At 51.5% G+C, this 27,451-nt stretch overlaps 2 protein-coding genes across 3 annotated transcripts; both read left to right on the forward strand.

Annotated features, from left to right (window-relative positions):
- The first annotated feature begins 1,672 nt into the window (after positions 1–1,672).
- On the forward strand, positions 1,673–4,175 carry LOC108509059 (late histone H2B.L4-like). The gene is made up of 3 exons (XM_017838294.1): positions 1,673–2,237; positions 2,889–3,235; positions 3,939–4,175. Exons 2-3 carry the CDS (start codon positions 3,116–3,118, stop codon positions 4,173–4,175), a joined length of 357 nt encoding a protein of 118 aa, XP_017693783.1. The 5' UTR covers positions 1,673–2,237; positions 2,889–3,115.
- An 8,668-nt stretch (positions 4,176–12,843) lies between these two features.
- Positions 12,844–26,032, forward strand: ASB10 (ankyrin repeat and SOCS box containing 10). Of its 2 annotated transcripts, none has more exons than XM_017838281.1 (5): positions 12,844–13,291; positions 17,061–17,328; positions 17,848–18,352; positions 19,619–19,732; positions 19,973–26,032. In XM_017838281.1, exons 1-5 carry the CDS (start codon positions 12,859–12,861, stop codon positions 20,156–20,158), a joined length of 1,506 nt encoding a protein of 501 aa, XP_017693770.1. In that variant the 5' UTR covers positions 12,844–12,858; the 3' UTR covers positions 20,159–26,032. The 2 variants fall into 2 exon arrangements, with proteins under 2 accessions (XP_017693770.1, XP_017693771.1); XM_017838282.1 differs by having other exon boundaries at positions 24,144–26,032.
- Positions 26,033–27,451: the final 1,419 nt, after the last annotated feature.

Below are 27,451 nucleotides of genomic sequence, written 5' to 3' on the forward strand. Positions count from 1 at the left end.
GTGAAGGGTTCATGTAGCCCAGCAGGCTCTCCAGGACCACATGCTGCCAGGGGAGAGGAAGGACAGGACAAACGTAGGAGCTGTGCTCCCTTGCAGTGCTTCCTCCAGTGCCAGCTGACTGACTTTGACTTTTTGGGTAGAGCATTTCCTTGGTTTTCTTTCCTAAAGGGCCTATCGAAGTTGTGACTGCTGCTGTGGAAGCACTGTGTGTCAGTCATAGGACAAATGTCACAACAGAAGCTGCTTCCAGTAGATAAAGCAGAACCTTCAGGTTTTTCACTGTTTTTAGCAACGATCTGAGAGGAGAACAAAAAAAGTAGTTTCTGATAAAATAATGCAGATAAATTATTGTATACTATATATTATTATATAGTATAAATGCTTCCAACTTAGTTCTGCAGAAAAGTGTAGATAGCAGTGAAAAGTCACTTGGATGAATATCTCACAGCGGAGTACTCCAAAGTTGTGAGGTGGAGTGGGGGAGTAAAAGCAACCCATAGGGAAGCGATTGCTCAAAAAGCTAATGGGTCACAAGAGTTAAACAAGAATAGATTAATGCTTGTCTGTTTGTTCTGCTCTCTGGGTTGTAGGAAGTGTTGGTGAGTTGAAAGGATTGCAAAGTAGCTCTGAAAATGGTGAGGTCAGGGAGTCCTGTCTGAGGCTACAGCTGTTCATCCTGCTCTTCCTTACTCCTACCAAAGACTTGGCAACAAATCACTGCATTTCAGATCTGAGTGGCAATAATAAATGCAGGATACAATCTTACACTGAGTTCTTTGGGAATGTTAAATCCTGAGGAGGGCCTGGGGACACTGGGATGACAGCCAGCATGACAGGCAGTAGTCGAGCATTCAAGAGGAGAGCTGTGTTACCTGTCTGCTGCTGCCAAGAGAGGGGAACTTCTTGGGTCCAGAGATGTCTCTGATTTATAAACAAGGACCACAGGTACATGTTCAAAGCAAAAGCTGCTGTAGCTGCACTAGAGGTCTCAGTAAGCCAAGACTTGTAAAATGGAATCTATACACATGCTTTATGAGCCTTGATTTAACCTTCATTTGTTCTGTGGTGACACGTCGTTGGACTGCACTGAAGCAGCTCCCAACAGATGTCGTGGAGCATTGATCTGAGGCAGCCACAAGCTGGGGCAGTGGTACTTAGAGCTGTTTCAGCTGGGACTTTTCTAGTCTTTTACAAAAGCAAAATTATAGATAAATTAAAAGAATTGCTCCTTAGTTGCTAGGATGGTCTTTGAAAGAAGTGGCCTAGAGCCTGTGATCTAAAACTGAGGTTGGCTCTAACACAGCCACAGCCAGAAGTGACAGGTGCAGGGTTACGGGATTCCTTTGTCTATGTGCTGCAAGTAGATCCATACACCCCCAAAAACAGCCCGAGGAGGAGCCAAGCCCAGCACACAGCAGCACGGACAGCCTCTAGCGCATGCAGTCCAGGGAAGCAGATGGTGATTCCCCAACCGTGGGAGTTCAAATCTGACTCTACTGCTCAGTGGATGAGCCTCCACCCTTGCTGTGTAAAGTCTCCCTGTGCCTAATGCCAAGTGATCAGTTGCTGCTCCTCCACCAAAGGGCTTCCTTCTAACTAAACATTTTGTCAGAAAAACCAGCTGTGTGCCTATCACTGCCAGTGCCAGACATGGCAGCAGCTGGGTAGGGATACAACAGCTCCCAGCTCCTTCATCACAAGAGAGCCCGTGTACTATGACCTGAGACCAGGGTCACACAGCTCCCCTTGCAGTGACAAGTCTTCCCCAACACAAAGGTCTCACCTGTTCACAGCTCTGTGAATCGGGGGGTAGTGGAATGTCCCTCAGAGTGGGGACCCTGTGTTGTTCCTTGTCAACACACAGCCTCTTACAAAGCACAAGTGGTGATGTCACCTGCTCCTTAGTCCAGTATGAGTCCCTCCCATTCCCAGAGTATTCCACTGCCCTGTATCTTCAAGCCCATTCTTCTTCACAAAGAGCTGCCATGACCGTTCCAGCCTGTCCTGCCTGATCATTAATGTTTCAGTTCCTGGGAGCAAGAGGCCCTTCTGTAACACTGAACAACCTGCCCCACCCTGTCACAGTGACGGTTATTTGCACTCACAGAGGGTGATCAGGTGCCTCCCCATGAGGACAGGCCAGAGTACAACAGTTCAGTGAAACACTGTGGGCTGCACAAGCAGAAGCAGAGTCACTGGTTGATGACTGGGTCTCCCAGGCTCACTCCTTGGAAGAGGTGATTTGCTCAAATGTGCCAGTATGGCATGTGCCCCTAAGCAGGAGACTGCGCACGGCAGCACAGAGACCCCGGCGTGTCCCCCTCCTAGACGAGCATACTGGCACGGTCCTTCTATTGCTGTTGTGATGCCTGCTGAAACGTTTCCATTTCCCTCCAAAGGACAGAAAACTCTGTTTTGTTCACTTCTCTACTCTGTTGCTGCACGTCTTCCTGGCTTAGCCTAATTCCTGTGTCATATGTACTCTTGCTGGTGTGATCACTGGTTTACAAGACAGATCAAATCCATACGTGGGGTGTCAGCCCTCCCCTGCCTCCCTCCTGGCTTTCCAGGCCCTGTTCGGTGCAGCAGGTGGAGTCCCAAGAGCGGGTAGCTGAGATAGCAGGAGAATCTGGCTGGTGGGGAGTTTACAACGCAGTGACATTCCCTCCCATTACCGAGTTCCCGCTGAGGGCGGTACTTGTTCCATAGCACAGATGTGATTCCACCCATTTGACTCTGGAGTACCTTGAATACTCTAGTTCACACCCTTGCACCAAAGGAGGATCTCTTCTTTCACCAAACCCCTGGTGGACCTGGGAATAGCTCTTCTCTGGCAATTTTTCCCCTGTGAATCTGATGCTACTGCTCTTGCCTCCCTCTTTGCCCAGGTTACCCTCAAACTTTTTCTCAGGTCTGAAAGTTTAATTGAATCTGTCACTTCCAAGCTCCTCTCAGGCCAGCCACCCTTCCTTTAGTGCCCAGAGAAATCATCAGCCACAGGTGTGTACTGCTCCTGCTCCCTGGGGGGGGCTGCACCTGAGGCAGGTTAGGGGCTGCGGCCTGTGCTATATAGCCAGCCCCATGGCACCTGCTGGTTGCTCTGTTGGAGGCTGAGATGAGCTCAGAACCTAGGAAGAAGCGTGATCATGTTTCCATCTCTGGGGACAGAGTATCTAAGAGGACACCTAAGAGAAAGGAAACCTTTTCAGTCTATATTTACAAAGTACTGAAGCAGGTGAGTAAATATTTCTTTTCTGCTAGAAACTGCTTTATCCGTGAAGTTACTTCTACTCATTGCATGTTAACACTACAAGAGGAAGGAAGGAAAGAAATCTGCTTTTTAGTGAGATGAAAAAAAAGGTGACTGGGTACAGGAGAGCCCCAGTTGAGGCTCAGAAGCTGGGGGGAACAGATTCTGGGGGTGGGAGACAACAGATGGATCTAGAGCAGAAAGGGTTTCCTAGAGAGAGCAAGTGCTGCTGTATGGCTCTGCTTGAAGAAGTAATTGAATAGAAGTAAAGAGGGCAGGAACAGCTCCTGCTGGGCTTGTGAGTAGGTGCTAAAATCTCTGGTGAGATGAGAAAAAGAAATTTTGGAATTGGTAATGCACTGTCTAGGCTACAGTCATCAGCATGAACCTGTAGCAGGTTCTGGAAACTGGGGTGTTTTCATCCCTCTGAGTCTTGTTTTCCACAGGGATTGTGGGGGGGCTCCCATCGTGCAATCCCAAAGCTGCTGTGGCATTCTGGGAGCCTCTCTTCAGTCTAATGCAAGTGGCCCATGACTTGAGACTCTCAGGGTGGCAGCTGTGGTTCCCTTTGGTGTTAGAGTGCCCTGTCTGGGATGGGAAGCGGGGCCCTGCTTTTCTGGGGCGGCTGGGTCCCTGTTCCCCCCAGGGTGACGGGTGTGTGAGACGGTGTTCGGTTACCACCCGGCAGGTGCACCCAGACCTCACCATCTCCTCCAAGGCCATGAGCATCATGAACTCCTTTATCAACGACATGTTCGAGCGCTTGGCCTCGGAGGCCTCGCATCTGGCCCAGTACAGCCACCGCTCCACCATCACCAGCCGCGAGGTGCAGACGGCGGCCCGGCTCCTGCTGCCCGGCGAGCTGGCCAAGCACGCCATCTCCGAGGGCACCAAGGCCGTCACCAAATACACCAGCAGCAAGTGACCACCCGGCCCCAGTGAAACCAGCCCGGGCCCCGCTTCCTGTGGAGTCTTGCAGGAGCTGGTATTCAGTCTTACTCAAATGAGAAAGCAAAGCCTCCTGTTGGCTGCCTGCAAATAAAAAAAGCATAGAAATACACGTTGTGTCTTTAATTCTGGTGTTGCAAGGTGTGGGGCAGTTTGAACTGTGGTGGTGGGGGTTGTTTGGTAGGGCTGGAAGAACAGCTGCTGTTTGAAAACAACCACACACAAGTAGGAGCAGGGACCACAGGGCATGCCTGAGGAGAGCTAGGGCTGTTCTGGGAAGCAGAGTGAGTTCTCCACAGTTCTCCAAACTCTTTATCCCGGTTTTCAGATTCCTGACTGCTAAAAGCTTCTGTTGTCTTTGACTTTCCTGTGGTTCTTCAAGTGCTTCCTTACTTGGTGGGTGTCTTTGCCCGGGTTGTCAGTTGGTACTGGTCAGAGCAGAAGCTGAATCCCTCTGGGTAAGTGGAGTGTAGTTAGCAGTGGTAAGGGGGTTTCTCATGTTTATAAACTGTTTTCAAAGGTAAAGGGTTTTTTTCTGATGGGTTTTTCCTTGGGTTTTTATTTTGGTTTTGTTTGTTGTTGTTTGGTTTTCTGTTGTTTGGGTTTTTTCCTCCTGGTGAAGGCTTTCTCCCTTTTAGGTAGGGGAGACAAACAAAGCCAAATGAGCTGGACTGACAGGAGAAACAAACAGTATCTTCTTTCTAGGACTTGTAGCCTTTGCCTCCACTTGCTTTGAAGAGAACTTTGTCTTGCAGGGCTCTAAACTGGGCTAGGGCTGAGTGTCCTGTGTTCTGTCTTGTATTATCGTGTTAATAACTGGCCCTGGCCGCCTTTTCTTGTATTCCTAATGCTTCCTATGGGAATGATCCAGGGCCCTGCAGGCAGCATGAACAGGTTCTCTGTCCACATGGAGCTTGGGAAGCCCTCAGGGTGAAGTGTTGTGTCCAGAGTGATGGTGCAGGCGATGACCTCCAGAGCTGTGGTGGGGCAGCCTGGCTGCCCCGTGAGCACAGCACCTTCTTGGGGTGTGCAGGGCTGTCCTGGGTTCCTGCACAGAGGTGCTGCCTCAGTGTCTGCAGTGGAAAGGAAAGGCGTGGGGCATATTCTGGGTGGAGTTGTGGTGGAGATCATAGAGTAGTCTGGGTTGGAAGAGACCCTAAAGTCCACCCAGTTCCACCCCCATGCCTTGGGCTGGGTCACCTTCCACTGTGCCTGTCCAACCCGGTCTTGAACACTTGGGGCATCTGTAACTTCTCTGGGCAGCCTGTTCCAGTGCCTCTTCCCAGCTTCACATTGGACTGGATGTCTGGCTCTAACATCTGTTCACAGCCAACAACAGGGTAGGAGGAACCAGGAGGAACCAGAGCTGTGTTTAGTCCAAGGTGACAGTATGTGGGGCAATCCTGGATTTCACAAACTTGTGAGGTGATGCTGAGTCTCATGAGCTATGGAGCTGTGATGGGTACTGATCTGCCTGGCTTGGCAGTGTGGGCCAGACAAGATGTCCATGATGCTCCTCAGGAGAGCATAGGAGGCAGCAGGGTTGGGGCTGAGCATCATCCTGTCAGACCTAGCCCTGCTGCTGTGGACTGTGGCTGGCTGGGGGAGGGAGGGAAGGGGCTGCACTGGGTGCTCTGTTTCCTTTTGGCTGTAGGACAGCATTGAAGAGTGCTCCCTTCACCCTGCCAGGCCTGTAAACTGGATCTGAGCACAGGAGTGGAGCAGCACTTTGCCCAACAAGACTGTACTTCTTCTCCTTCCTGTGAGCCTTGTGGTGGCTGTGCTGTAGGGACAGGCTGTGTGACTGGTGCTGGTGGCAGAGCTGCTGCATCGGGGCCGCCCCTGGGCCGGGTTTTTGGGGTCGCTCAGCTGGATGCAGCGATCGGAGACAGGTCTGACACAGCTCAGCCTGAGAGTGGGACGCTGTGCAAGCTCCACTTGCATCTAACAGGTGAGCAGCCCATCTCCTTGCCCAGTCTATTGCTCCCTAGGCCATGTATCTGTGCTTGCTCTCCTTTCCAGCCGCTCTCCCGTTTCCCCAGCAGTGGGATGTGCAGCTGTGCTCTCTGTGAGACGAGGAATGCTGAGGAGCAGCCTGGAGCTGCAGTTCCGCTCCTGACCTGGAGATGGGTCTGTCTGACTACCTGATCTCAGATCCATTCCTGCAGCATGGGAAGGATCCCTGTGCTGCTCTGCTTGGAGCAGGCTGCCTATGGACTGTGCAACTTCCCTCCCTGGTACCCTGGCTCTCTTGGCAGATACCCACACAACCAGCCAGGAAAGGTGCCGATTTATGGCGAGATGAGCAGCTGTTCCCTGGAGGTGTCTGGTGGAGCATTAGCACTGAGCGAGCCCCCGAGGAGTAAGGCTTTAATGGTTCCAGTGCTTGATTCTCCAATACTTAAATTTGTGCATCCTACTTCATGTCATACCTGCCCCCTATCCTGTCACCGAAGGCTTGAAGAATGGAGTTGGTGAATGGCCTCACATTCCTCTTACTAGATCCCTGCATTTCCTTGCAGATGGGGACAGGTAGTGCAGATGAACCAAGACTGAGAGGCAGAAGGAGGAGGTTGCTCTTGGAATGGGTGAGTTCTGCACTCAACCTGCCCAGACTGTCCCTTTCACATTTTCCATGTGGAGGTGAGTTCATCTCTAGGTATGCAGGGATCCTGCTGCTTGTCTCCCCACAGTATATTCCCATGGAGCTGCTCTGGAATGCCTGCACAGGATGTCATTCATGGTCTTCCTGAGGGATCACTCTGTGCTGGCACAGATTAGCTTTGGTGAGAACTGCTCCTCAGCTCAGCTGTTTCCAGACTGGAGTTGTGGCTCCATGCCCTTGTCCTAGTGGATCCAGCGAGATCTGGATGAAGTTGTTTTGGGAGGAGGGGGTAGACTCTGCCATCCAGCACGGATTCACAGGATACTGGTTGCTGTGAGAATGACCCAGAAGCACTCAAGTTGTAATAAAAGCAAACTTAAAAGCTTAACTCGAAGCCTGTGCAGGCTCTTTTCCAAAGTATCCTGTGGCTGCCTTACTCCATGTGAGTCTCTGTCCAGATCTGCCTGTGTCCTCACAAGTCTCCCAGGGAGGCTTTTTTAGTGCTGTAACACTGCAGTGCTGTCATGTTGCATGTTCCTGGCCCCCTGTCTGTGTTTTTAATGAGCTATGCATGTCTATGGGTTAGAAGAAGCTTTTTTTTTTTTTGCCTTGGTCCGCTCTTCAACCTCTCAAAAAGAGTACTAGAGTGTGACAAACTGAATGACTGTTCATAAAAATATCATCAATGCCTATGTTCTGTTTTCCGTTCTGTAAGAGAGCAATGGCTTAAGAGCATGTGCTCTTCCCCTCACGTGGTGGAGGACCATGAGGCAGAGCATCCCTCTGGTCTGTTATGAGTGGAGCAGGTTTGAGGGGAGGGAGCTTCTTGGACAGTGGAGGCTGGCAGCAGCATGCAGACCTGTGTGTATTCCTTTCCCCATGTTGTGTCCCTTGGCAACCATGCTGCCAGGTGGCTGCTCCGGTGCATCATTAGACACTGTTCCAAATAGCAGAGGCTAGAACAGTTCAGCACTCAGAGGAAAATGAGCCAGTGATGGATAGCTCTAGTGATGCCAAAGCTGTTAAAATATGAACTCCTGATGTACAGCCAGAGTTCCAGCAAGGGACTCTCATCCTCTCTGTGCTTAACTGCTGGTGTGTGGGGACAGTGCTGGTCTGTGGCCCTTCCCTTCTCTGTTTAATCGGAGGTAGGGTGTTGTCCCTGAGTAATGGTAGCTCGTGGTGGCCTGGGCTCCCTGCCTGGAGGAAGGGAGATGAGTGATGATCAAAGGTCAGGCAGGCACTCCCCTGTGAGTACACACACTGCTGCGTGAGGTTGTCGTCCCTAGTGCTGCCTGTACTGTAATGGGATTGAGGGTCCATGGCATCCTTGGAGTTGTGTCTCCATCTATGTTCTCCCCAGCAAGGATTGCTGCAAATAGTTTGTTTCTTTGTTTTTTCTCTTTTTGTGCTCCATTTGTTCTGGAGTCTAGGATGTAGCCAACAATAATACTGCTTCCTTCATCTCCCCTGCTTGGGAATGTGCTGGGGGTGAGGGAGGTATTCAGAAGTTAATTATCATGGCTAGGCTTCGTGAACGAAGAAGTTAATTAAGTGAGAAAGTAAATCTTATGTTGTAACTGTGGCTTCCAGGGCCATATAACTTGGGTCAGGAGGCATCCCTGTTCTCATGTCCTCTCTGTGCAGCCCTGTATTACCTGCTGCTGAACTGGGGCAAACTGAAAGACCTGCAGTGGGGTGAGGTGCTCCCTGACGTGGAGCTGCAGCCAGGAGAGCCCCGGGGGCTGACTAGCGGTGCCCCTCAGGCCAGGCTGAGTGCTGCTCTGGGGTCAGAGACAGTGGGATGGGGTCAAAGGGTGTGTTCTCAAGTAAGCAATCTGTGTTGAGCTGGTCCCATGATTGGTACCAGTGGTGTGCTGCTTGGCCTCCGACAAGGAGAACACTTTCCTTTGGCCCCATGCAGGCTGTGGGGCTGGAGAAGAGGGTGACATGGGCAGAGTGGCCCCATGAGGAATGGCTGCTGCAGGCCACACGCCGTTTTCCCATTAGTGAGTGTTTAGTTCAGCGTTTTAAATAATTGTGTCCTCGGAATGATATTTAAAATCCATTTGGGAGGCAATGAGGCGGGAAAGTGCCTGTGCCATTGTGATGACGCTGCGCAGGCCGCGCCACACATGCATATTACAAACTCGTTACAGGCTCGTTTACACGCGCTGCTCCCTCCCCACACCGCCGAGGCTCCGAGTGCTTCTCCCCCACCATGACTGCTGGGCTTGGCTCTGTGGAGATGTTTGTTTGAAAAGGTAGGCCTGGTGTCCTCTGCAGCAGGAGAAGGGGCACAGCTGGGGTGCAGCAGTTGGGTGCTGCCCTTTAGGACAGGGATGTGTGGGGCACACCTGATGATGGGACTGTCACTCAGATGTCCTGTCCTTCACTTGTGCTCCATGCAGAACTGTGTCACTTTCTGATGAGCCCTCAGATTTGTCACTGCAGACTCCAGACCCTGCAGCCCCAAGGCTTTCAGCTGCTGTGCTCTGAGTACTACTGGAAGAGCTGTAGTGCCTGTCCCACGCTGGATCTGAGGCTGAGGACCAGCCTGGGCTCTTGAATGTCTGTGGAAGCTGCATGAACTGGAGGGACTAGGTGTGAGGGAGCAGCAGCTTCAGCAATGGTCCTGTGAGTGCTGGTTTGTGGCTGGATGGAAGAGAGTGGCCCCTCTATCTCTGTTCCTCTCTTGCTGCTGTATGGGTATGCTCTGCTGTCCTCCTAAGCCACGCAAAGTAGAAATCCTGTGTGGCAGGACAAGGCTCCTGGTACTGCTTTATCCTTGTCCTGTTGGCCTTGGTGGTATGAGCAGTATTCAGTCTTCTCCCTTTGTCTTCTTCCTCCCGATCATGCTCAGCTGCTTCTAGCCAGGGTCCTAGCTGTGGTTTTTCTTGGCACTGCCTTGTGGCCAAGCATTAGTGGAGTGAGGATCAAGCCCCCACATACTTAAGGACATGTTGTGTTCTGACACCTATTCCTCTTGCACAGTGGCCTGGCTGGCTGCTTTTTGGATAGGCAATGGAAGGCTCTGGCATCCTTGTCTCTGCCTGAGGGCTGTGGGCCCTCAGCATCCTCATTGTCCCTGTAGACTTTCCTGCTTGGCATCTATGTGGGTGTTTGGCTTGGAGATGCTGAAGGGCAATAGGAAGGCTTTAGTCATTTCCAGGATTTGAGGGCAGAGCTGCTCATTGCTGTTTCTTCCTGGATAAAGCTCAGCTTATCACTGCTCTGTGCAGCGTGTGTCCCTGTGCAAGTGGGAGTTAGGCTGGGAGTGACTGACAGGTGCTGTGGCCTTTAGGGACAGTGCTCCTGGCTGGAGCTGAAGAAAGGGGGAATGTTAGAGGTGAGCCAGGAGCTTGGTATGCTGAGGTCACCTTTTCTCCAGGTTGATGGTGAGCTGTTGAGAGAGGAGCCACAGATACTCAGAGTGGCAATGGAAGACAAGAAGCCACATAAGGAAGGCAGTAAGGTCAGGAAAAGAGCCCAGTGTTTCAGGTGCCACAGGTGGGAATGTAAGGCTTTTTTAAGTAATTGAGAAAGTAATTGAGAAAGGCTGTGGGTACGGTTGGGTCTGGCTCACCTGGAACTGACTGCTTGGGAAAGTCTCTGCTGGTGGTCCCCATTCAGGCCCTTCTACTCTGGCTTTGGTGAAGGCCTCTGACACTGCAGCTAGCAAAGTTGCTGCAGTAATCCGTGTGGGGAATGGAAAAAGTGAATTTTGTAATAATCTAGGAAGGAAGTGAGAGAGAGGTGGACTGTCAGCTTGTATATTCAAACATCCCCTCTAGCTGGGTTAGAAACCCATTATTTCCAATAACACAATTCACAATCCCTGCTGTGTGCTGTCCTGGCCAGGGCCTCTTCCAGGAGCTGCTGCCTTGCTTGAGTCAGAAGTGAGCGAGCCCAAAAAGCTCTTCAGAATGGCTTTTTTTTTGTCACAGCAATTTGGTCCTGAGCAGCAGAGAGGATATAACTGAGGGTGGCTGCCACTCTAACCATGTGCTGCTGTGCAAGAGCAGATCTGAGAAATGTTTGAAGACCTTTCCCTACCCACAAGAGGGTCTCTAGCCTGGCCCCCAGGTTTCATAGCTCTGGTTGTCCATGAGCTCAGTGATGTTCTGAGGATCAGACACGGTCTAATCATTCTTTCCTTGGAGCCTGGTCTGAAGCTCTGTGAGATCTCTCTGCTGCCTTTGCTTACAGGAGGGACTCTGTGCTCCTCCAAAGCACAGCAGCTGCCACAGCTACTGCATTTGCCTTTTGCGGATCAGCAGGGTCTGGCTGCTAGTCCCCCTTCTTGCTCAGGGTACAAGCTCTTTGGGTTAGCTCATTTTATCTGCTGTATTGTAGAGGTGTATGCTTTGCTTTTGGCTTCACTCCAGCAGGTTTAACAGTGAAGCAAAACCAGGGTTTGTTAATGCTTAAGGTAGATAATGAAGATCTCATAGTTCAACTATGCAGTTCTACTGCATAGTATGGGCTCCAGTGGCCCTCTCTGTGTCATCAGGGCCTTCTAAAGGTGGCAGTATTTAGTACATCATGTTAGTGTATATGACCAACCAGTATCTGCATAAAATCATGGTTCCCTGGGTAGTTTCTAATCTGGCAGGGCCATGTGTTACGTCTTTAGGCTTGTAGTTTACATAGGTGACTTTACCAGTAACTAGATACTCTCCCTAAGTCTGTCTTCTGTGGGCAGATATGCTTTGTCCTGCCTCTCACTGTGTGTAAATGGACACTCCTGTTTGGGGGAAGCATGACAGCTTTATTCCAGTGGTGGCAGCAGCAGGAGGTGGAAAGGTAGTTTGAAGAGGAACTAAGAATTCTTCTTAGTTTCTCTTTTTCCCCATCTCTAAGAGAATCCAGGCTTCCTGTACTCCAAGTCCCCCAAGTTAGGGCTGTTGTACTGAGCCCCTCACCTGGCCAGAGGAGACTGGCTATTTGTTGTGCTCTCTTTTCTCCTTTCTGCCACCGTGTCCTCTCACGGGCTCTCTGCTTTGTTCAGAGACCTGGCAGTCTTTGAACAGGCAGGTTCAGAGACTTGCTTCTGTCTTCTGTGCTGTGACCCTCCTTTGCAGCCTGCTTTACCCCTTGCATGTTTGCTTTCTCTGCAGGACTGGTAACTGAAGACAGCCCTGGATATAGAGTGGCTCCAGGCAATGCAAGAGACAGCAGAAGTGAAGGAGGCAAGAGGGAAACAAAAGAAAGGAAAAAAAAAATCAAGGTAACAAATAACTCTTAGCTTTGTACTTTGCTGTCTTGGGACAGGACAGCTGTTTCAGTTTTTGGCATTGTGTGTGCAGAAGGGGACCAGACCACTGTGTGGGGAGAGGGTTTAGGATTGGTGTGTAGACAGAAGAAAAAAGGGCCCTGGGCATGTGTGTGCAAATATACTTGTCATGGGTTCTGTGGGGTGCTGAGCAAGCTGAAGTGAGTGTGAGTGAGGCTGGGAGGGTCTCTCTAGGTGTGTCTGGGCTGTGGTTGTGTCTGGAGGGAGAGACAGAACTTGTGTGAAAATGCTTACAGTGGCATTTTCATTCCTAGTGCCTACATCAGTCTGGGAGCTCTTGGACCTGTTGACTTTTTGGTTTTGCTCTAGAAACAGGACAGAAAGGACCCACTGAGGGCCCCTACCTGACTCCTGGGCAGGTCCTGCAGCAAAGGAGGGGGTGAGGCAGGGCCTCACTGCCCCAGGGAAGGGACTGGTTCTCAGAGCAGTATGTGGGACTTGTGAGGGTCTTTTTGTCCCTGTGGAGTTGTTTCAGGGAAGGGCTCTGTCCTCAGTCCCTTATGGCTTCTGATACTGTGTCTGCTCCAGATCTTTCCCAAGCTCTGTGGTTGTCCCCCCTCATCTGTTCCTTTCTTGCAGTAGCGCAGAGCAGAGCAGGGACTTGGCAGAGCAAACGAGCACATAGACAGTGATTCCAGGCTGCCTGCTACCTAATCTGTGCCTACTCTGTGCTGGTGATTGCACCCAGCAGCTGAAAATAAGGGAGGTGGTGACGAGGAGCTGCCAAGCTGGACTATTTATACTGGGTGAGTCAGGCCTATGCCTGAATCCAGCCGGACGCTGGGGAGCTGGAACCCAGGAGCAACCTGCAAAGGTCAAACCCTTGGACAAAGGCTCTTTCCTGCAGCAGCTTGTTTACTGTGTGGCTCAGAGTTGTCCAGTTTGTTCCCCATGATGGACTGCACCTTCCCCCTCAGCTCTGCCACGCAGCACTTGCTGCAGCCGGATCACTGGAAGTATCCTCCCCGTGCAAGGTCCCGGTGCCACCGCAGTGAGCACAGCCTGAGCCCCAATGGCCAGGGCTGCCAGCACAGCCGCCTGGAGCCACTGGAGTGCCGGGATCTGCTGGTCCAGAATGCACTCTTCACTGGAGACCTGGACACGGTGCAGAAGTACTTCACCAAGAGCGCAGCCATCAATCTCGTCATTGAGACCAGGGGTGATGTGCTGCGCTGGACTAGCAGGAAACGTGGTGGGTGTGTGGGGCTGGGACATGGGGAACAGAAAGTGCCCAGGATGTGGCCCAGAGAAAGGGCATGGGCTCCTCAGAAAAGTGTTGAGAGGAATCCCTGGTGGTGGAACAGGTATTTGGGAAGAATGGCTTTTGGATGAGGAAGGAGGATTCCAAGGCTGTAGAACAAATGGTAGCAGGCTTGTTAAAGATGACCAGAGACAGACCTATGAGGAAATGGTGAGAATAGGGCCCTTGGAAGGGCTGTCAGTGGGGCACATCATCAGGCTTGTCTGGATAGAGACTGCTGGGATAGATGGTAAATGTGTCAGATAGAGGGAGTGCCTGAGTGAGAAGGTGTCAGAAAGCTGTTCTGTTCCATGAGATGGATTTCACGAGGGGAGTAGAAATCCAACCTGGAAGAAAGATGGTGGAAGCAAGCTTGTCCTGAGTGACAGAAGGTAGGACCTAATCATCCTTGGTGTTTCCTCCCATCTGTACACCTCACTGTACCTTGCCCAGGCACATCTTGTGGCTACCACGCATTCTTCCACATTCTGTGGTCCCTTTTACTTCCCTCCTCATTGATGTCATCTATGAGTTTCTCAGCAAGCAGGGCAGCTGATGTGTTCAAGGGAGAGGTGTACTGAGCAGCCTGGACATTCCTCTGTCCTTCCTGCTGTCTGTTAGTGACATGGTACAGGCAGACTCCCAGAATTTAGGAGTGTCAGGTGTGGAGGGGTCATAACTGTCTTGCACCAGAGAAAACGGAACAGATGATGTAAAACGATCTTGCACAGAAATTGTTCTTATCACCAAGATGTGAAAAATCCAACCAAATTCATCAAGCGCAGAACGAAAATGTGCTGCCAAATTTATCAGCTGAGGATGTAGAACAAAAACCAAAATAAACCTTTGTGTTACCTGAGGCTTGGCTCTGTATCTCACTGGTCTGTAGGCTCAGATTCTTAAAACTGACCCAGCCAATGACCTTCACATTAGGTTCTAGTGACCTGGTCTTTCCCAAGTCACCCCTGTTGATATTTTAAAAAGGAAGTGTAAACTGTCTAGTGTCACTGATGTTAACTGATACAGCTTTCTGCCTCCCTGGTGGGTGACTGGGAACCTCAAGCTTTTCTGAGATGTCTGCTTCTATCTTTGGAGAAATATAGGGTTCCATCAGGTGAGAACATCTGCCAGACGCTTCCTTCTTTTTACCCTTTCACAAGCAGAATTTTAGTTAGTGAGGGTGAATGCTGAGATAGAATGAGCTGGAGACTGTCAGTATAGAACTTGCTCATTTATTTTCATTACTGAGAAGGGTAAAGTTCCCTGTCTTACACTCTGCTCTGGTCCCCTGGTAATTTTTGCTTGGTGATCTATTGGGGTCACTTAACTTGTGTTTAGCTGCATGATCTAAGTAGTTCTATGACAAAATTAGACCGAACACTTAGTAGCCTTCCATGCAGTTTGATGTGTTCTCTAGAACACACATTGTCAACAAAACACACAGTGAGTTAGTAATGCACATTGTTCAGTGGGCAGGGTGGGTGTGCACAGCCAAGGGGGGCTGGAGGAAAACTCCATCTCAGGTGACATGCCAGCAGTGAGCAACCTCGAGTGGGGAGAGTGCCCAAGGATGGAAAGGGAGCACTGAAGTCATGCAGGGGCTCTCTGCAAAGCTGGATATCAAGGAAAAGAAGAAAGGAGTCTAAAGGATAATTACCTTCAATATTTCCGATCCTCATGACTATTTCTAACTCTCCTTTGGCTTTGATTATAAGGAACTGTCCTATGGCTTGTTTAAAAACCTGACTAGTGCCAAGAGCTCAGGTGGAACTGGGAAGTGGGTGTGCAGTGCTGGAGATGTGCATGGAGCAGAGGGGTGGGTGAAGGCAAGGAGTTATGCATGGAACAGAAGGGTGGGTGAGGGCGTGGAGATGTGCACAGAGCAGAGGACTGGTGGGGTTGTGCTGTTGTGGTCTGGGCAGCACTGGATGACAGCAGACTGGTTGAGCATGAGACAACTTCCCTCTCTGCTGTCTTAGTGATGTCCTGTCCCCATTTCTACCCTTCAGGTCCCCCTGCCCTGCTTGGGGCTTTCCCTTCACGGTGGGGCACTGCAGAGGTACTGCTGTGTGAGCAGAGAGCTTTTATCGGCCTCTTGGCCTGTGTTTGGTCACAAGGTTTCCCAGAATAGATTAGCTGAGACCTGAGCTGTGCCCAACCAGTGCCAAAGAGGGGTGTGACATGTCCCCCCTCCCTGCGGAGCACCCTGGGCAGGCAGGCAGCCCCTCGGCCAGAACACAGGGTGCTGGTGGGGCTGTGCCCACAGGCTCGGAGCCTGGCTGGGGTGCGCCAGCAGGTCCTGCCCTGGTCTCTGAGAAGGGTCAGGGTGCTTGTCATGGGCAGCATCACAGGCAGAGGAGATGAGAGCCGGGAGCCCATCCGCACGCAGCAGGTAGCTGGCCCTGCCCAGGTGTACTGGGAGGCCCTGTTGACTGGGGATCAGGAGATTGTGGCCGAGATCCTCAGCAACCCTCAGAACAACCTGAGCCCCAGTGCTGTGTTTGACACCAGTGACCTGGAAGAGTGGAAGAACTACCGGTTCAACCCCCGTGGGCTGAGTATGTGGGGGCAGTGGGGCTCAGCCTCTGGCATGAGCTGTGGGACATTGCTGTTGTTGGAATTGTGTGTTACAGGAGCTGCTTGGGTTATGGAGGAGTGCAAAGGGAAGTGAGAGCACAGGGATGTGGTCAGGTTCTCCTGTGCATCTTGTGAAAGTGTGCATGTGTGTCTGAAGCACAGGGTGCACCCAGGAAACCTGGCCCCTCTCACAGGAGTTGTGTAAGGGCTTGGGAACTGCTTGGGTTCCCCACGGGGCAAAGGGGAGTCAATCTCTGTGACCAGCCCTGCAGCTAAGCTCTGTGTGCCTGTGCTCTGTGTGTGTGCTGGGCTGCTGGGTCCTGTTGTTGTGCTGGACAAGGGATGGTCACAGCCCTGTGTTAGGTCCTCCAGATGGTTCAGCTTAAACCTGGACCTGGGAAACACAGTTGACCACATGCTGCTTCTGTAAGAAGGAGCTGAGAGGATGTAGCGCTGAACATGCTGTGCAGTTTGGGCCATGTCCTCCAGCCCAGCCTGGGTGGGCAGCCAGAAGTCTGGGTTAAGGAGCCCTTTTCCTGTAGCATCTGCAGGCTGTTTTCCAGCTCAGCAATGGTTCCAGTTGGGTCAGCATCTTTGAGAGCTGATCCATTTCAGCCCCTTGCTCTCCCGGGCCCTAGATGTCCATCTCTGCTGAATCTTGCTGTCTGCACCCTTATCAGGGCTCAGCTGAATCTTCTGTGTGTGTGGCAGCTGGCTCTGACACCTCTCTGTTTTACTGCCCGGTTCCTTGTGTTTGTGATGCTTCATGCATGGTGCTCATCCCAGCCACCTCACTGCCTTCAGCCCCAACGGTGCCCCAAGCCCTTCTTCCACCGTGCTTCTGACAACAGAAACCCCATGTGCCCACCTGGGCTGCAGGTGAGGAGCACACTGCCTGGAAACAGCCTCTGCCCTGGGCTCCTGCTCCCTGGAGCTCCATGTCAGCAGGGCTGTGCAGCCTGAGAGCCTTCCACAGATCTCTGCCTTTGGCCGGTCACTCCAAATACAGGGGCCTTGCAGGGAAGGGACTTTGAGGAGAAACCCAAGTCTCTTAGGGGGGACATACATCAGGTACCCTGTGGGAAAGGGCAGGTCTTTGTGTACTGTGGCTGGATGTGGCTCCCTGACCTCTCTTTCCTTGCAGGACTGTGGTCTCTGAGCTATGAGCAGGAGCTCACCACACCCCTGCACATCACGGCCAGCCGGGGCTACACCGACTGCCTGCAGCTCCTGCTGCTCCGGGGCGCTGCCGTTGACTTTGCCCCGGGGGGCAAGACGGCCCTGCACGAGGCTTGTGCAGCCGCCAGCACCGACTGCGTGCGCCTGCTGCTGGGCTCCGGAGCCGACCCCGAGGCTGTCTCTGAGGATGGCTACAGGCCCCTGCACCTCTGCAAGAGCCCAGACTCCATTGAGTGAGTTCTGCCCCGGGGGCACAGCTGACCCTCCTCCCCCTCGAGTCTCATCCCACGTAGGAGGGGCCCCTCCTCATCCCTGCTGGTGGGTGCAGCTGAATGAGACGGCCTTGGTGCCTGTTCCTGGGCCAGGATCACCTCTGAGGTCATACAGGTGACTGCAAGCTCAAGTCCTTAGCTGACACAGCTGAGCCAGGTGCTGCTCTCTGGCCCGTCCACCGAGAGCCAATGATCACATTGTGTGACTCAGGGCATTCCCATGCAGATCCAGTGGGCAGATGAGCAGGTGCCGAGTGGGACAACACTTTAAGACTTCTGTGCAGGAGTTAGCTTGGATTAGGCAACAGTATCTCTGCTCACCAGTCATCATGGCTTAAAAGTGCTGCTCCAGGGCATGAGGAGCAGGGATTTTTCACTCTTGGGACAAGTGAAAGCTGTGGAATGGTACAGATGTGGGGGCTGGGAGGTAGGATGGGAGATGGAGATGAGTAGGTCATCAAGTCACCTTGGCCCACGCAGGTGTGTCCGGCTGCTGCTGCAGCATGGTGCCAGTGCCAACAGTCGGACAGAGGAGGAGGATGACACAGCCCTGCATGTGGCAGCACGGCACGGCCTGGCAGAGCACATCCAGCTGCTTCTGCGCCATGGGGCAGAGTTGGAGGCAAAGAATGAGGAGGGACAAACACCACTGAATGCTGCCTGTGCTCAGCACCATGAGCCCCATGACATGGACCGCTACTACCGGGTGTGCCAGCTGCTGGTGGAGAGTGGTGCCAGCATCAACGCTGCCGATCGGGACAGGCAGCACCCGCTTCACCTGGCCTGCAAGAATGCTAATGCTCAAATCACAGAGCTACTGCTGGCCTGGGGCGCAAACGTCAATGTCATGAACTACGGCGGCAACACGGCCCTGCACAATATCCTGCAAGTAGCTGCTTACAAACTGCAGCATCGCCCGGAGCTCGTGGTGCGAGCCCTGCTCAACCACGGCGCTGTCCGCATCTGGCCGGGCTCCCTCCTTAAGGTGCGGAGACTGGTGGGAGGGGAAGGCTGTGGACATCAGGGCCCCAGTGTGAGCGAGGGTCACAGCAGGGTTCCTTCCATCGCAGCCTGCTTGCTGTCCTGCTTGCTCTGCCCAGGGACTGGGGAGACAGAACTGTCATTTCTGGTATGGGAATCCCTGATGACTTCTCCTGTAGGACTCTCCTGCTTCTGTCTGCTAAACTGTGTGGACAGTACTCACCCGGTTTCCATAATCACTTGCTCTGGAAAGTGTTGGCCCTTTTCCTCTGGAGGTATTTCCTCTCAGGGGCACACCCTCCAGCTCCTGCTGTCTCTGGGAGACACCAGCAGATAAAGGGTTAATTTCCTGTCTTAATTCCTGAGCAGTGCAATAATTACCCAGCCCGGAGATCAGCAGATTGCTCTCCCCTTTGGGAAAATACAGGAAAATCAACAATTAACACTAATTAATCTCCTATTAACGCCAGATAATGAGGATCACTGGTACAGCCAGAATAGACTCTGACAGCTACTGCTGGCCAGGGCCGTGGGGAGCAGGAGCCCAGAGCTGGGGGATCTGTCTCTGTTCGACTGTGCCTGGGTGGGCTGTGCTCAAAGGCTGCACTGCTGTGAGGTACGCAGAGTCAGTGTGTCACCTGTACCTGCATGGACATGGGACACACCAGAGACACATTGTACAAGTAAGTGTGACGTCTTCTGCTGCTCTGTGCAGCCTCTGGCATGGGCACAACACTGCTTAGGACATGGGGACGGGATGTCTCTGCAGCCCTGTGCCAAACAGGCACAATCCTGTATTCCTGAGACCCAAGTGCAGCCCTCAACAGAGGCACAGAGTACCATGGTCTGGCTGCTCATAAAACAGGTGTCAGTCCCTGACTCAGAATGGCTCATGCTTCAACCACCAAAACATGAGGAAAGGAGTCTGGTGTACAGCAGAGCATTGGTGCTTACAAGCTAATTGCAGCAGTGAGGCCGATTGAGATCATCGTCCTAGTCGCGTGCACTGGTCTCTGTCTGAGGAGAGGTTGTGGGGACCCAGTTGTGCTGAAAGCAGCTGTGCTGTGCATGTTGGGTGATGGCTCAGTCACCCTCTTCACAGGAGGGACGCTCTGGAGCTTTGTGCCTGCTTTGCTCTCCTGGGTTGGCACAAGGGAAGGATGCGAGTTCCCCAGATTTACCACATCTGGGTTTGAGCAGCATTCTAGGTGGTGACAGTGGGGCCTGCAGGACCTTACCTGATGGTGTTCACCTGCTCTCTCCCTGGCAGGTGCTGCGGTACTGCCACACCTGCCCACGCGTCATCGAGGCCCTGGTGAACAGCTACACCCACGTGCGCGTCTCCGAGGACTGGGTGGAAGCAGTTCCGGTGGAGGTCGTACAGGTGAGGGAACAAGAGCCTGCTGTTGGCTGGAGAACACATGTCCAGGATCTGGAGATGGGGGCGCAGGGTCAACTGGGGCTGGTGCGGGTGGGCAGGAAATTGCAGGACACAGGGATGGCACTGTTGGGGACAGGGAGGATGCACAGCAGTGAGTAAGGCAAATGGGTGTCTGGTTCTACCTCTGCTACCAGGATGATATCTTCAGTTTTTTCTGCCTGTGGTCCTCTCTTCCCTCTGTAGAAATATCCACTTTTCTACCAGTCTCTCTTCTCCCTGGAGCACAGACCTCGCTCCTTGCAGCACCTGGCTCGCTGCACCCTCAGGACCCTCCTGGAGGGCCGGCTGCTTCTGGTCCTGTCCCAGCTGCACCTGCCAAGTGCCCTGCACCAGTTCCTGCTGCTCGGCTTCGAGGATGTTCTCTACTAAGGGCTGTGATTCCAGTCTCGCTGTGCTTTTCTGCGAAGATGTTCCATCCCCACTGATGCAATCGGTGCCTTCCCAGCTATCCCCTTCCTCTCACCCCCTCCTGCCAGGCCACATCAGCCCTCTGTGCCACGCCTGTCACTGTGTCCCAGTCAGTCTTGTGCTCTGCCTCATGTACCTGTTTTGGAGCATTCTGTTTGTCCATATTACTCAGGACAGACTCCAGAATAAGAAAATGAAGATATGGTGATTAGGGCATTTTGTGGGACTAGGAGCAAGTACACCGCATGGATCATAGGCTTAGTTGTAGGATATAAGTCTCCCTATCCCAAATCTAAAAACTCTAACCTTTACCAGGCAGCTCTGGTGCCTTGGGCAGTTGTTGGGATCCTGTCTTTAGTCAAGTTGTTTACAATCTGTACCCAAAGGTACAGTTGTACCTACCTGGGTACAACTTCTGCCTTGCCTTGAAGACTGTCCTGACAGAGCTCACGCATGTGCTGTGCCACGGGCGGTGTCATGTGCGCTTTTGGACCTGTGAACCTGCTTGTCAGAGGGAAATGTGTGGTGGGTGTGGAGCTGCGGGTCCCAAACAATCCCTTTTCATGGAGGTACTTTGTCTGGGTTACCTGGTTTAGCAGCTTGGGTCAGGACAGCAGTGCTTGTGCAGCACTGAGGACCCGACTGCAGGGTGAGGAGGAACGTTCCCTGAGAACTCTGGTCTCCTGGGCACAGAGCAGCCACCCCTGAGCACCGTATGGGACTGTGTGCTTGCTGCCTGGGTTGCACCACACTCCAGACAAGGTAAAGGGACACAGTTGTAAAGAAAGCAAAGTACCAGCTACTCTTTAAAGATCTGCTGAGAGTGAACTCCATTTCTGCTTCTGCCTCAAGGAGTACCTGAACTGCTGTGGCTGGCACAGGTACCCAGAGCAGCACTGAGGGTCCCTCCTCTCACTGCACTTGTCCTGCAAGGCCTCTGTTTGTGGCCACGTCAGTGCCAGGACACTGGAATGTGGGTGAAGGGGTTTGACAGACCCAATGCTGGTGTCTGTTCCTGCCTCTGTGGGGACATGGGGTGTAGCTCTGTGCCCCCAGTTATTGTCACCTTACACAGCCAAGGCCCTACTGCTCTAAGGTGGTGAGCCCAAAATCCCTCCACGAAGTTCATCATGCCATTCCTGATGCACCACAGCAGGAATGCTAACAGGATACAAGAGGGATGTGTCTATGTGGTACAAGCACACAAAAGGTGTTGGGAAAGCAGTTGTGGCTGCCTGTGTGTAGGTACTACTGCAGTAGTATATCTCAAAAAGGTTTAACGATGTGTTTTATGGCATCCAGGGGCAGAGAGGTAAGGTGTTGGCTCGATGTGACAAACCATGATGGGATGAAGTAAGCAGGGGAGCCAAAGCTTTTAAAATACTGTGATAATGGCCCACCCTCTCACCACAGACCAGTAAGTGCATTTCCCTCAAACCAGTGCAGGAACCCAGCCTGAAGTCACCTCCTTCCTCTGGCTGAGCTGGCTTGTCTGCTCAGGTGATTTGTTTATAGGATCAGGTCCAGTGGTCTTGTTCCCAAAGTCTAATCAGCACTTTAGAGAGTTCATTTTTAGCCAGATGATGTCTGTGGCTGGACAAGGAGCAGAAAAAGGAGGGCCCGTTCCTTTTGGTGGCAGCAGAGTCTGGAATTGCCTTAGCCTGACCCAGTGTCCCAGTCTGAAGGCAGAATGCAGAGCAGCACATGTGGCAGGTGTATGGTCCTTCTCTCCAGCACTGTCCCTATGCCTGTGATCAGTAAAGCATGCTCAGGCACTAAAATAATATCACCTTAAGGAGAGGGAAAGGTTGAATTTAATGGTTTGCTTTATTTTGTAGTTGTTAACTTGCAGCTGTTAAGCTTACAGGCATTCCTGGGGTCTGGCTGGCTGCTTTTGCCAGTCCTGAGGCTGCTCTGCACTGGGCGATGAGGACAGCTCCAGTGGGAAGAGGAGAACCCGCAGGGTTTGGTTTCTGCACACACGAGGGCACAGGGAGCTCCTGCACAAGCAGGCTGGTCAGCTCCTGGCACATCCCAGTCCTCCTTGGATGAAGGTGTTACGGCCCAGACGGGCACCTGCTGCAGTGAAGGACCCGTGTGAGGCTGCAGGTGCATTTCCAGGGCTCTTCTCAGAGCCACTGGGTTTGCAGGCAGGGTGTCCCAGTGTGCGTGGGAGGGCTGAGGTCAGAGGGCTGAGAGAGGGACAAGCCATCCCTGGGCACAGTCTTCATAGACTGAATTTTGTCTGTGTTCCCACTGAAACTGAAAGGGCGTGAGTTCACTGTTTGTGGTACCACAGGATAACTTCAAGGAATGTGAGGCTGGTAGGAAAAGGGGGGAACCTTTTACAGAGGGACCAGGATTACTGGGGGAAAAAAAAACAATTCCAATCAACCCACCAGAAAAGCTTTAGCACTTTTTTCAAGCTGAAACAAGCAAAAAGGTTTGAGCTAAGAGCGGACTAAGAGCAAATGCTCCAAGTTTAACTCGGTTATGCTAATTTATTAGCAACTGATTTTCAAAAACATTTACAAGAAGAGACTTAAAAAGGTTTAATGGCCCAGAGCACATTCTGGCAATTTAACAGGCTCTGCTATTTTCTCAGGTGTCAGAATAGGAAATTCCTAATGCAGGATTGGGTGTACTTGCTCGGACAGTTTTGCCAGGGAAGTGTAACCATCCTGAGTGGGAAGGTTGTGGCCTCCACTGAGGACAGCGAGCATGAGGCATTGTTAGCACAGGGGCGTGTGGTTCTGGTGTGTTTTTCCCAGCTGCTGCAGGCACAGGAAGCTGCTGGATTTGCTGGGAATGTGTCTTAGACACAGGCTACTGCTCCTGCTTCAGCATCCAGCTGGGTTTGTCATGGCAAGAGGCACTCTCAGGACTGCTGGAAAGGTGCAAGTCCATCACTGCATTCTCAGTGCAACCATCTGAGTGGTGTGCTCAGGGGTAAAACATCATCCCAGTTCTAGATAGAAGTTTCAATCCCAGCCCAGCGGCAGCCCCTGGATCCTGCTCTGACCCTCCCTGTGGAGCCAAAGCACTGCCCATCCCTGGTACCCTCTTCTGGGAGATCAGCAGAATCAGCACCTCCCTGCAGCTTCCCAACCTCGAGCACCTGCTTGACTCTTACTTGATCTTTCCTGTTCCTTGGGAAAGAGGGTGGCAGGCCATAAAAGGAGCAGACTAGTAAACCATAGTGGTATTTACAGAAGGGCAACAGACAAAGCAAGTAGAGAAAAGCTCTTCCCCGGCATGTCCGTCCCCACCCTACACTTGTAATCTACATTGTAGTCACTTTTGAGTCAAAAAGGCAGCTTTGTATTTATTGGTTGTGGAGAGATTTGGTTTTTCTGCCATAAATTTGAATGGTCACTTTTTGGACCTGTGTATGTTTGAGCATTCTGATGTCCTTGTGGCAAGGAGAGCTGAATTGCACAGTGTGTTGATCACCTCCTTTTATTTATCTTTCTGCTGTTACCGTTGTGTTTCATTTGATGCCCTTTAACTCTTGTTTTCCAAGAATATATGGATACCTATTGTCTGTTCCTCTTCATCATATTATTCAGAATTATACAGATCCCTGCCCCTTCTCTCCTTACTCAGGCTGGAATTCTATTCAGCTGTGCTGTTCCTGTGTGGAAGCTGTCACCCAGCCCCTACTACACCCACAGGCTTTCCCTGGGCTCTTACTGGTCCCAGTGCATCCTCTGGAGATGGAGGGAGGACAGCTGTGCACAGCACTCAAAAGGGGGTTTGGCTGTGATTGTCTAAGGGTTGTTCTGTTGTGGATGTGAGATCCACACCAATGCTCAGGAACCTTGGATTTGTATTTGACATCACTTGACCATTTGCACAGCCCCAGAGGAGGCCTGGGCAGCGCTGCCCTGAATTCAGTGTTTTCTGTGCTCAGGTGGCACATGTCACAACCTTTAATGTTTCTCAGACTCATTACTGTCGGGGATGCTGTCTTTGATTTAAAGTGAAGCCCCATTCTTCTTTCCTGTATGTTGCACCTTATACTTGGAGGCACAAATCAGCCTGTTCATGTACCTGGTGTTTCCAGCAACCAAGATCAGGTTGTCTTGAGTAAGTGCCACATATTACTTTTACCATCCCAACAATTCATTTTTATCCACTCCAGTAATTTTATCAGCAACTGTTCTTTATTTCTCACTGATTGCTAACAACTTGTAACATTGATATGCAAAGAGAATAGAGCTGGAAATACACCTGTCAAATGGCTGTGTAGGATAAGTCTTCTCAGTCACCCAGTTCTTTTGGATCTCTTAATGCTGAGCCCACTGCCTGCAGCATACAGCTAATTTTTCATATTAGAATGTCCTGCAGAACTAAGTCAAATGACTTACAGGAATCTAAGCATACTCTGTCTCTCATTAGCTGTATCAAACTTCTAGGCTTACAGAAAAGTTACATAAAATCATTTGAAAGTACCTTTTTTGAATTAGGTTAAATTGGATTCTAGCTTTTGCTAATTTACCCAGGACATCCTTTGGTTGCTTGTCTGTGACTGGCTAGAGATGTATGTTGAACTAACTGGTCTGTAATTTCCTGGATATCCATGTGAACACTTAAATACTGACAAGACATCAGATTTTTTCCCCCCAGTAATCTTAAGTTCCCCAGTGTGCCATGATTTGTTATAAAGAAAAAAATAAATGGTTTAGTGAATTCATTAGCCAGTTAAGTACTCTTGGATGTAAGCTCTTCTCCTGCACATTATAAAAATTGTTACTTACACAGTTTAGCATCTTCCTTAATTACTGATGGAATAGAAAGTATTTCATTACCACTGTAAAATATGAATATTACACATTGTTGTTTCAAATGCAGAGCAGAAATATACACTGAGTTCTTGGTTTTCGTTATGCAGAATGTGTGTGGCACACAGTCACCTGGGGCTTGGGCCCAGCACCTGCAGGTCTCTGCCCTCTCTGCTGCTGGGGCATCCTGCTTCGGGGTTGAGGTGTCAGAAAGTTTGAGAAGTTGGGGAGGTTCAGAGGAGCACCGTGGGTGGGTGATGGGCTGCAGTGACTCCTTGGCAGCAGGAGCTGCAGAGGGGTTGGGGTTGGGCACACCATGGTTGCTCCTTGGAGTTCTGTGTGCAAGTGTGGGCTCCTGTTCTCCAGTGCCAGGTTCACAGGGTGGGAGGGGCTAGGATCCCACTCCCATGGAGAACTGAGGGACCCTCCATCACCTCCTGCCACCTGCTGCTGGACCCTGCTGTGCCTTGCCAAACCTCCCTGCAGCGTCCATTCAGCACTGCCAGGCTTTCCGAGTGGCACTTGGAGGTAAAATTAGACCCAGTGGCTGGAAATTGGAGCTGGGCAAACACAGAAATTAGAATTAGAAATGAAACACATTTTTAATAGCAAGTGCAATTAATCTTCTAGTTAATTGCATCTTAGAACAGCTTGTCATGGTGGATGTAGATTTCTTATCTCTAGTTTTTTTAAAAATCACTGTAGGCTTTGCCCTAGCCCAGAGCAGGGTTCATCCTGCACGGTGGTCAGCCCAGTCCCAAAGAGATCAGACTGATTAATTACAGATCTATGAACCACAGTCTTGTCGTTCCTCTGCACTGTGCTGTCACTGCCGGGACTGTGTTCGGCCCAGGATAATGAGCCCCAGTTTCCCTTCCCAACGCTGCTCACTCCATTGACACCTCATTGACACCTCTGACTTCCCCTTAGTTTCCTTCATTTTGGCCCCACTGGTTTGTACTAGTTCTGTCAGCTTTGAGCTCTGAATCTCCTGCCTGTACTGCTTTCTGAGAAAGACATTCTGGAATAAATGGTGATGCTGCATTTATAATGTTGCTTAAATATTTGCTCTTACTCCATTTCTCTCACGAGCTTTAGCTTTGAGATCTCAGTTGTTTGGCAGTGATGATGGTGTTTCACCCTGTGGGATGGGTGGTGGTTGGGGGTTCCAAAGGACCTTAGGGCTGGATGTGACACTCAAAGGCAAACCTCATCCTCTCCCCAGCACACGAGCACCTCGGGGGCTGCCCCACGACCCCAGCTGTGATCCCCCGTGGGGAGGCACCAAGTGCCCTGGCTCAGGGCAGTAGGAACCTCAGTGTTCATCGCAGGCTGTGACCCCTGACAGCAACACAGCCCCTCTGATCAGCCCTGTGCAGAGCTCTGCTGGGCTCACACTGGGGGCTTGCTTGGCCCAACAGCAGCTCTCCCAGTGCCGAGGGCTTCTGGTCCTTCCCCCTTGGGAGCATGACTCCAGGTGCTTCCTCCGCTTCTGTTTCCATCCAGAGGTGCTGCAGCAGATGCTGACGGCCCTGAGGTGAGCACGGGGACATGTTCTGCAGGTGAATCCCGGGGAGCAGACCCCTTTTGCACAAGGGTGCTCTCTGGGTTGTCCATCCCTGCCCCCTGCAGCCACTTGCTGTGCGTGAGTGGTTCAGGTCACTTAAGGAATTACCAGCAAAGGTGTCAGCAAAAGCAACTTTAGTGTAAATCAGCAAAAGCAGGTTTGATATAACTTTGCAGAGGACATCAAAAATGGTCAGAAGACAAGGAAATGCCCAACAAAAAGTGCCTCAAGGACCTGAAGCTGGAGAAACTTGAGTGGTGACAAAATAGCAATATCTAAATACAGAAAAATTACCCGAGCACCTCTCCTACGAGGAAAGGCTGAAGGAGCTGGAACTCTTCAGCCTGGACAAGAGAAAGCTCCAGGGGATCTCATCAGTGTGGATAAGTGCCTGAAGGGAGGGCACAAAGACAATAGAGCCAGGTTGTTTCCAGTGGTACCAGGGACTGGACCATGTTCCCAGTTGAAGACAGCATTAGTCATGTGCCAGCCTGTATTGTGGACGGTGCTGCATAACCCCTTTTGCTCTGAGTCCTGCATCCTACACTCTGAAAATATCAGGTTTGCTCATAGGCTCTTTAGTTCTGTCAGAGCTACGAGACATGTCCATATAGTGACCTGCAGATGATGGATGTCTTCTGAACTAAAGGATCCAGAGCACTCAGCTCAAGTAATTACTGGGGCAGAGCAGTGCACTAGGAGAGAGCTGCTTCCAGGCTAAAAGTGCAAGAGGTACCAGCCTGGTGCCTTAGCAGCCCCATAAATTATCTGAAGAGTTTGGCTAATATCGCTTTCCCAGAGCAGGATCCAAACCCAGGACGGAGGGAGGGCTTGGCTCTCCTAAGCAGAATAATCCTTAAAGAGATATGTCAAAGGATCCTGCTTTGTCCAAGACTACAGGAA

Source organism: Lepidothrix coronata, unplaced genomic scaffold (assembly GCF_001604755.1).
Source record: "Lepidothrix coronata isolate B3197 unplaced genomic scaffold, Lepidothrix_coronata-1.0 Scaffold330, whole genome shotgun sequence".
NCBI lineage: Eukaryota > Metazoa > Chordata > Aves > Passeriformes > Pipridae > Lepidothrix > Lepidothrix coronata.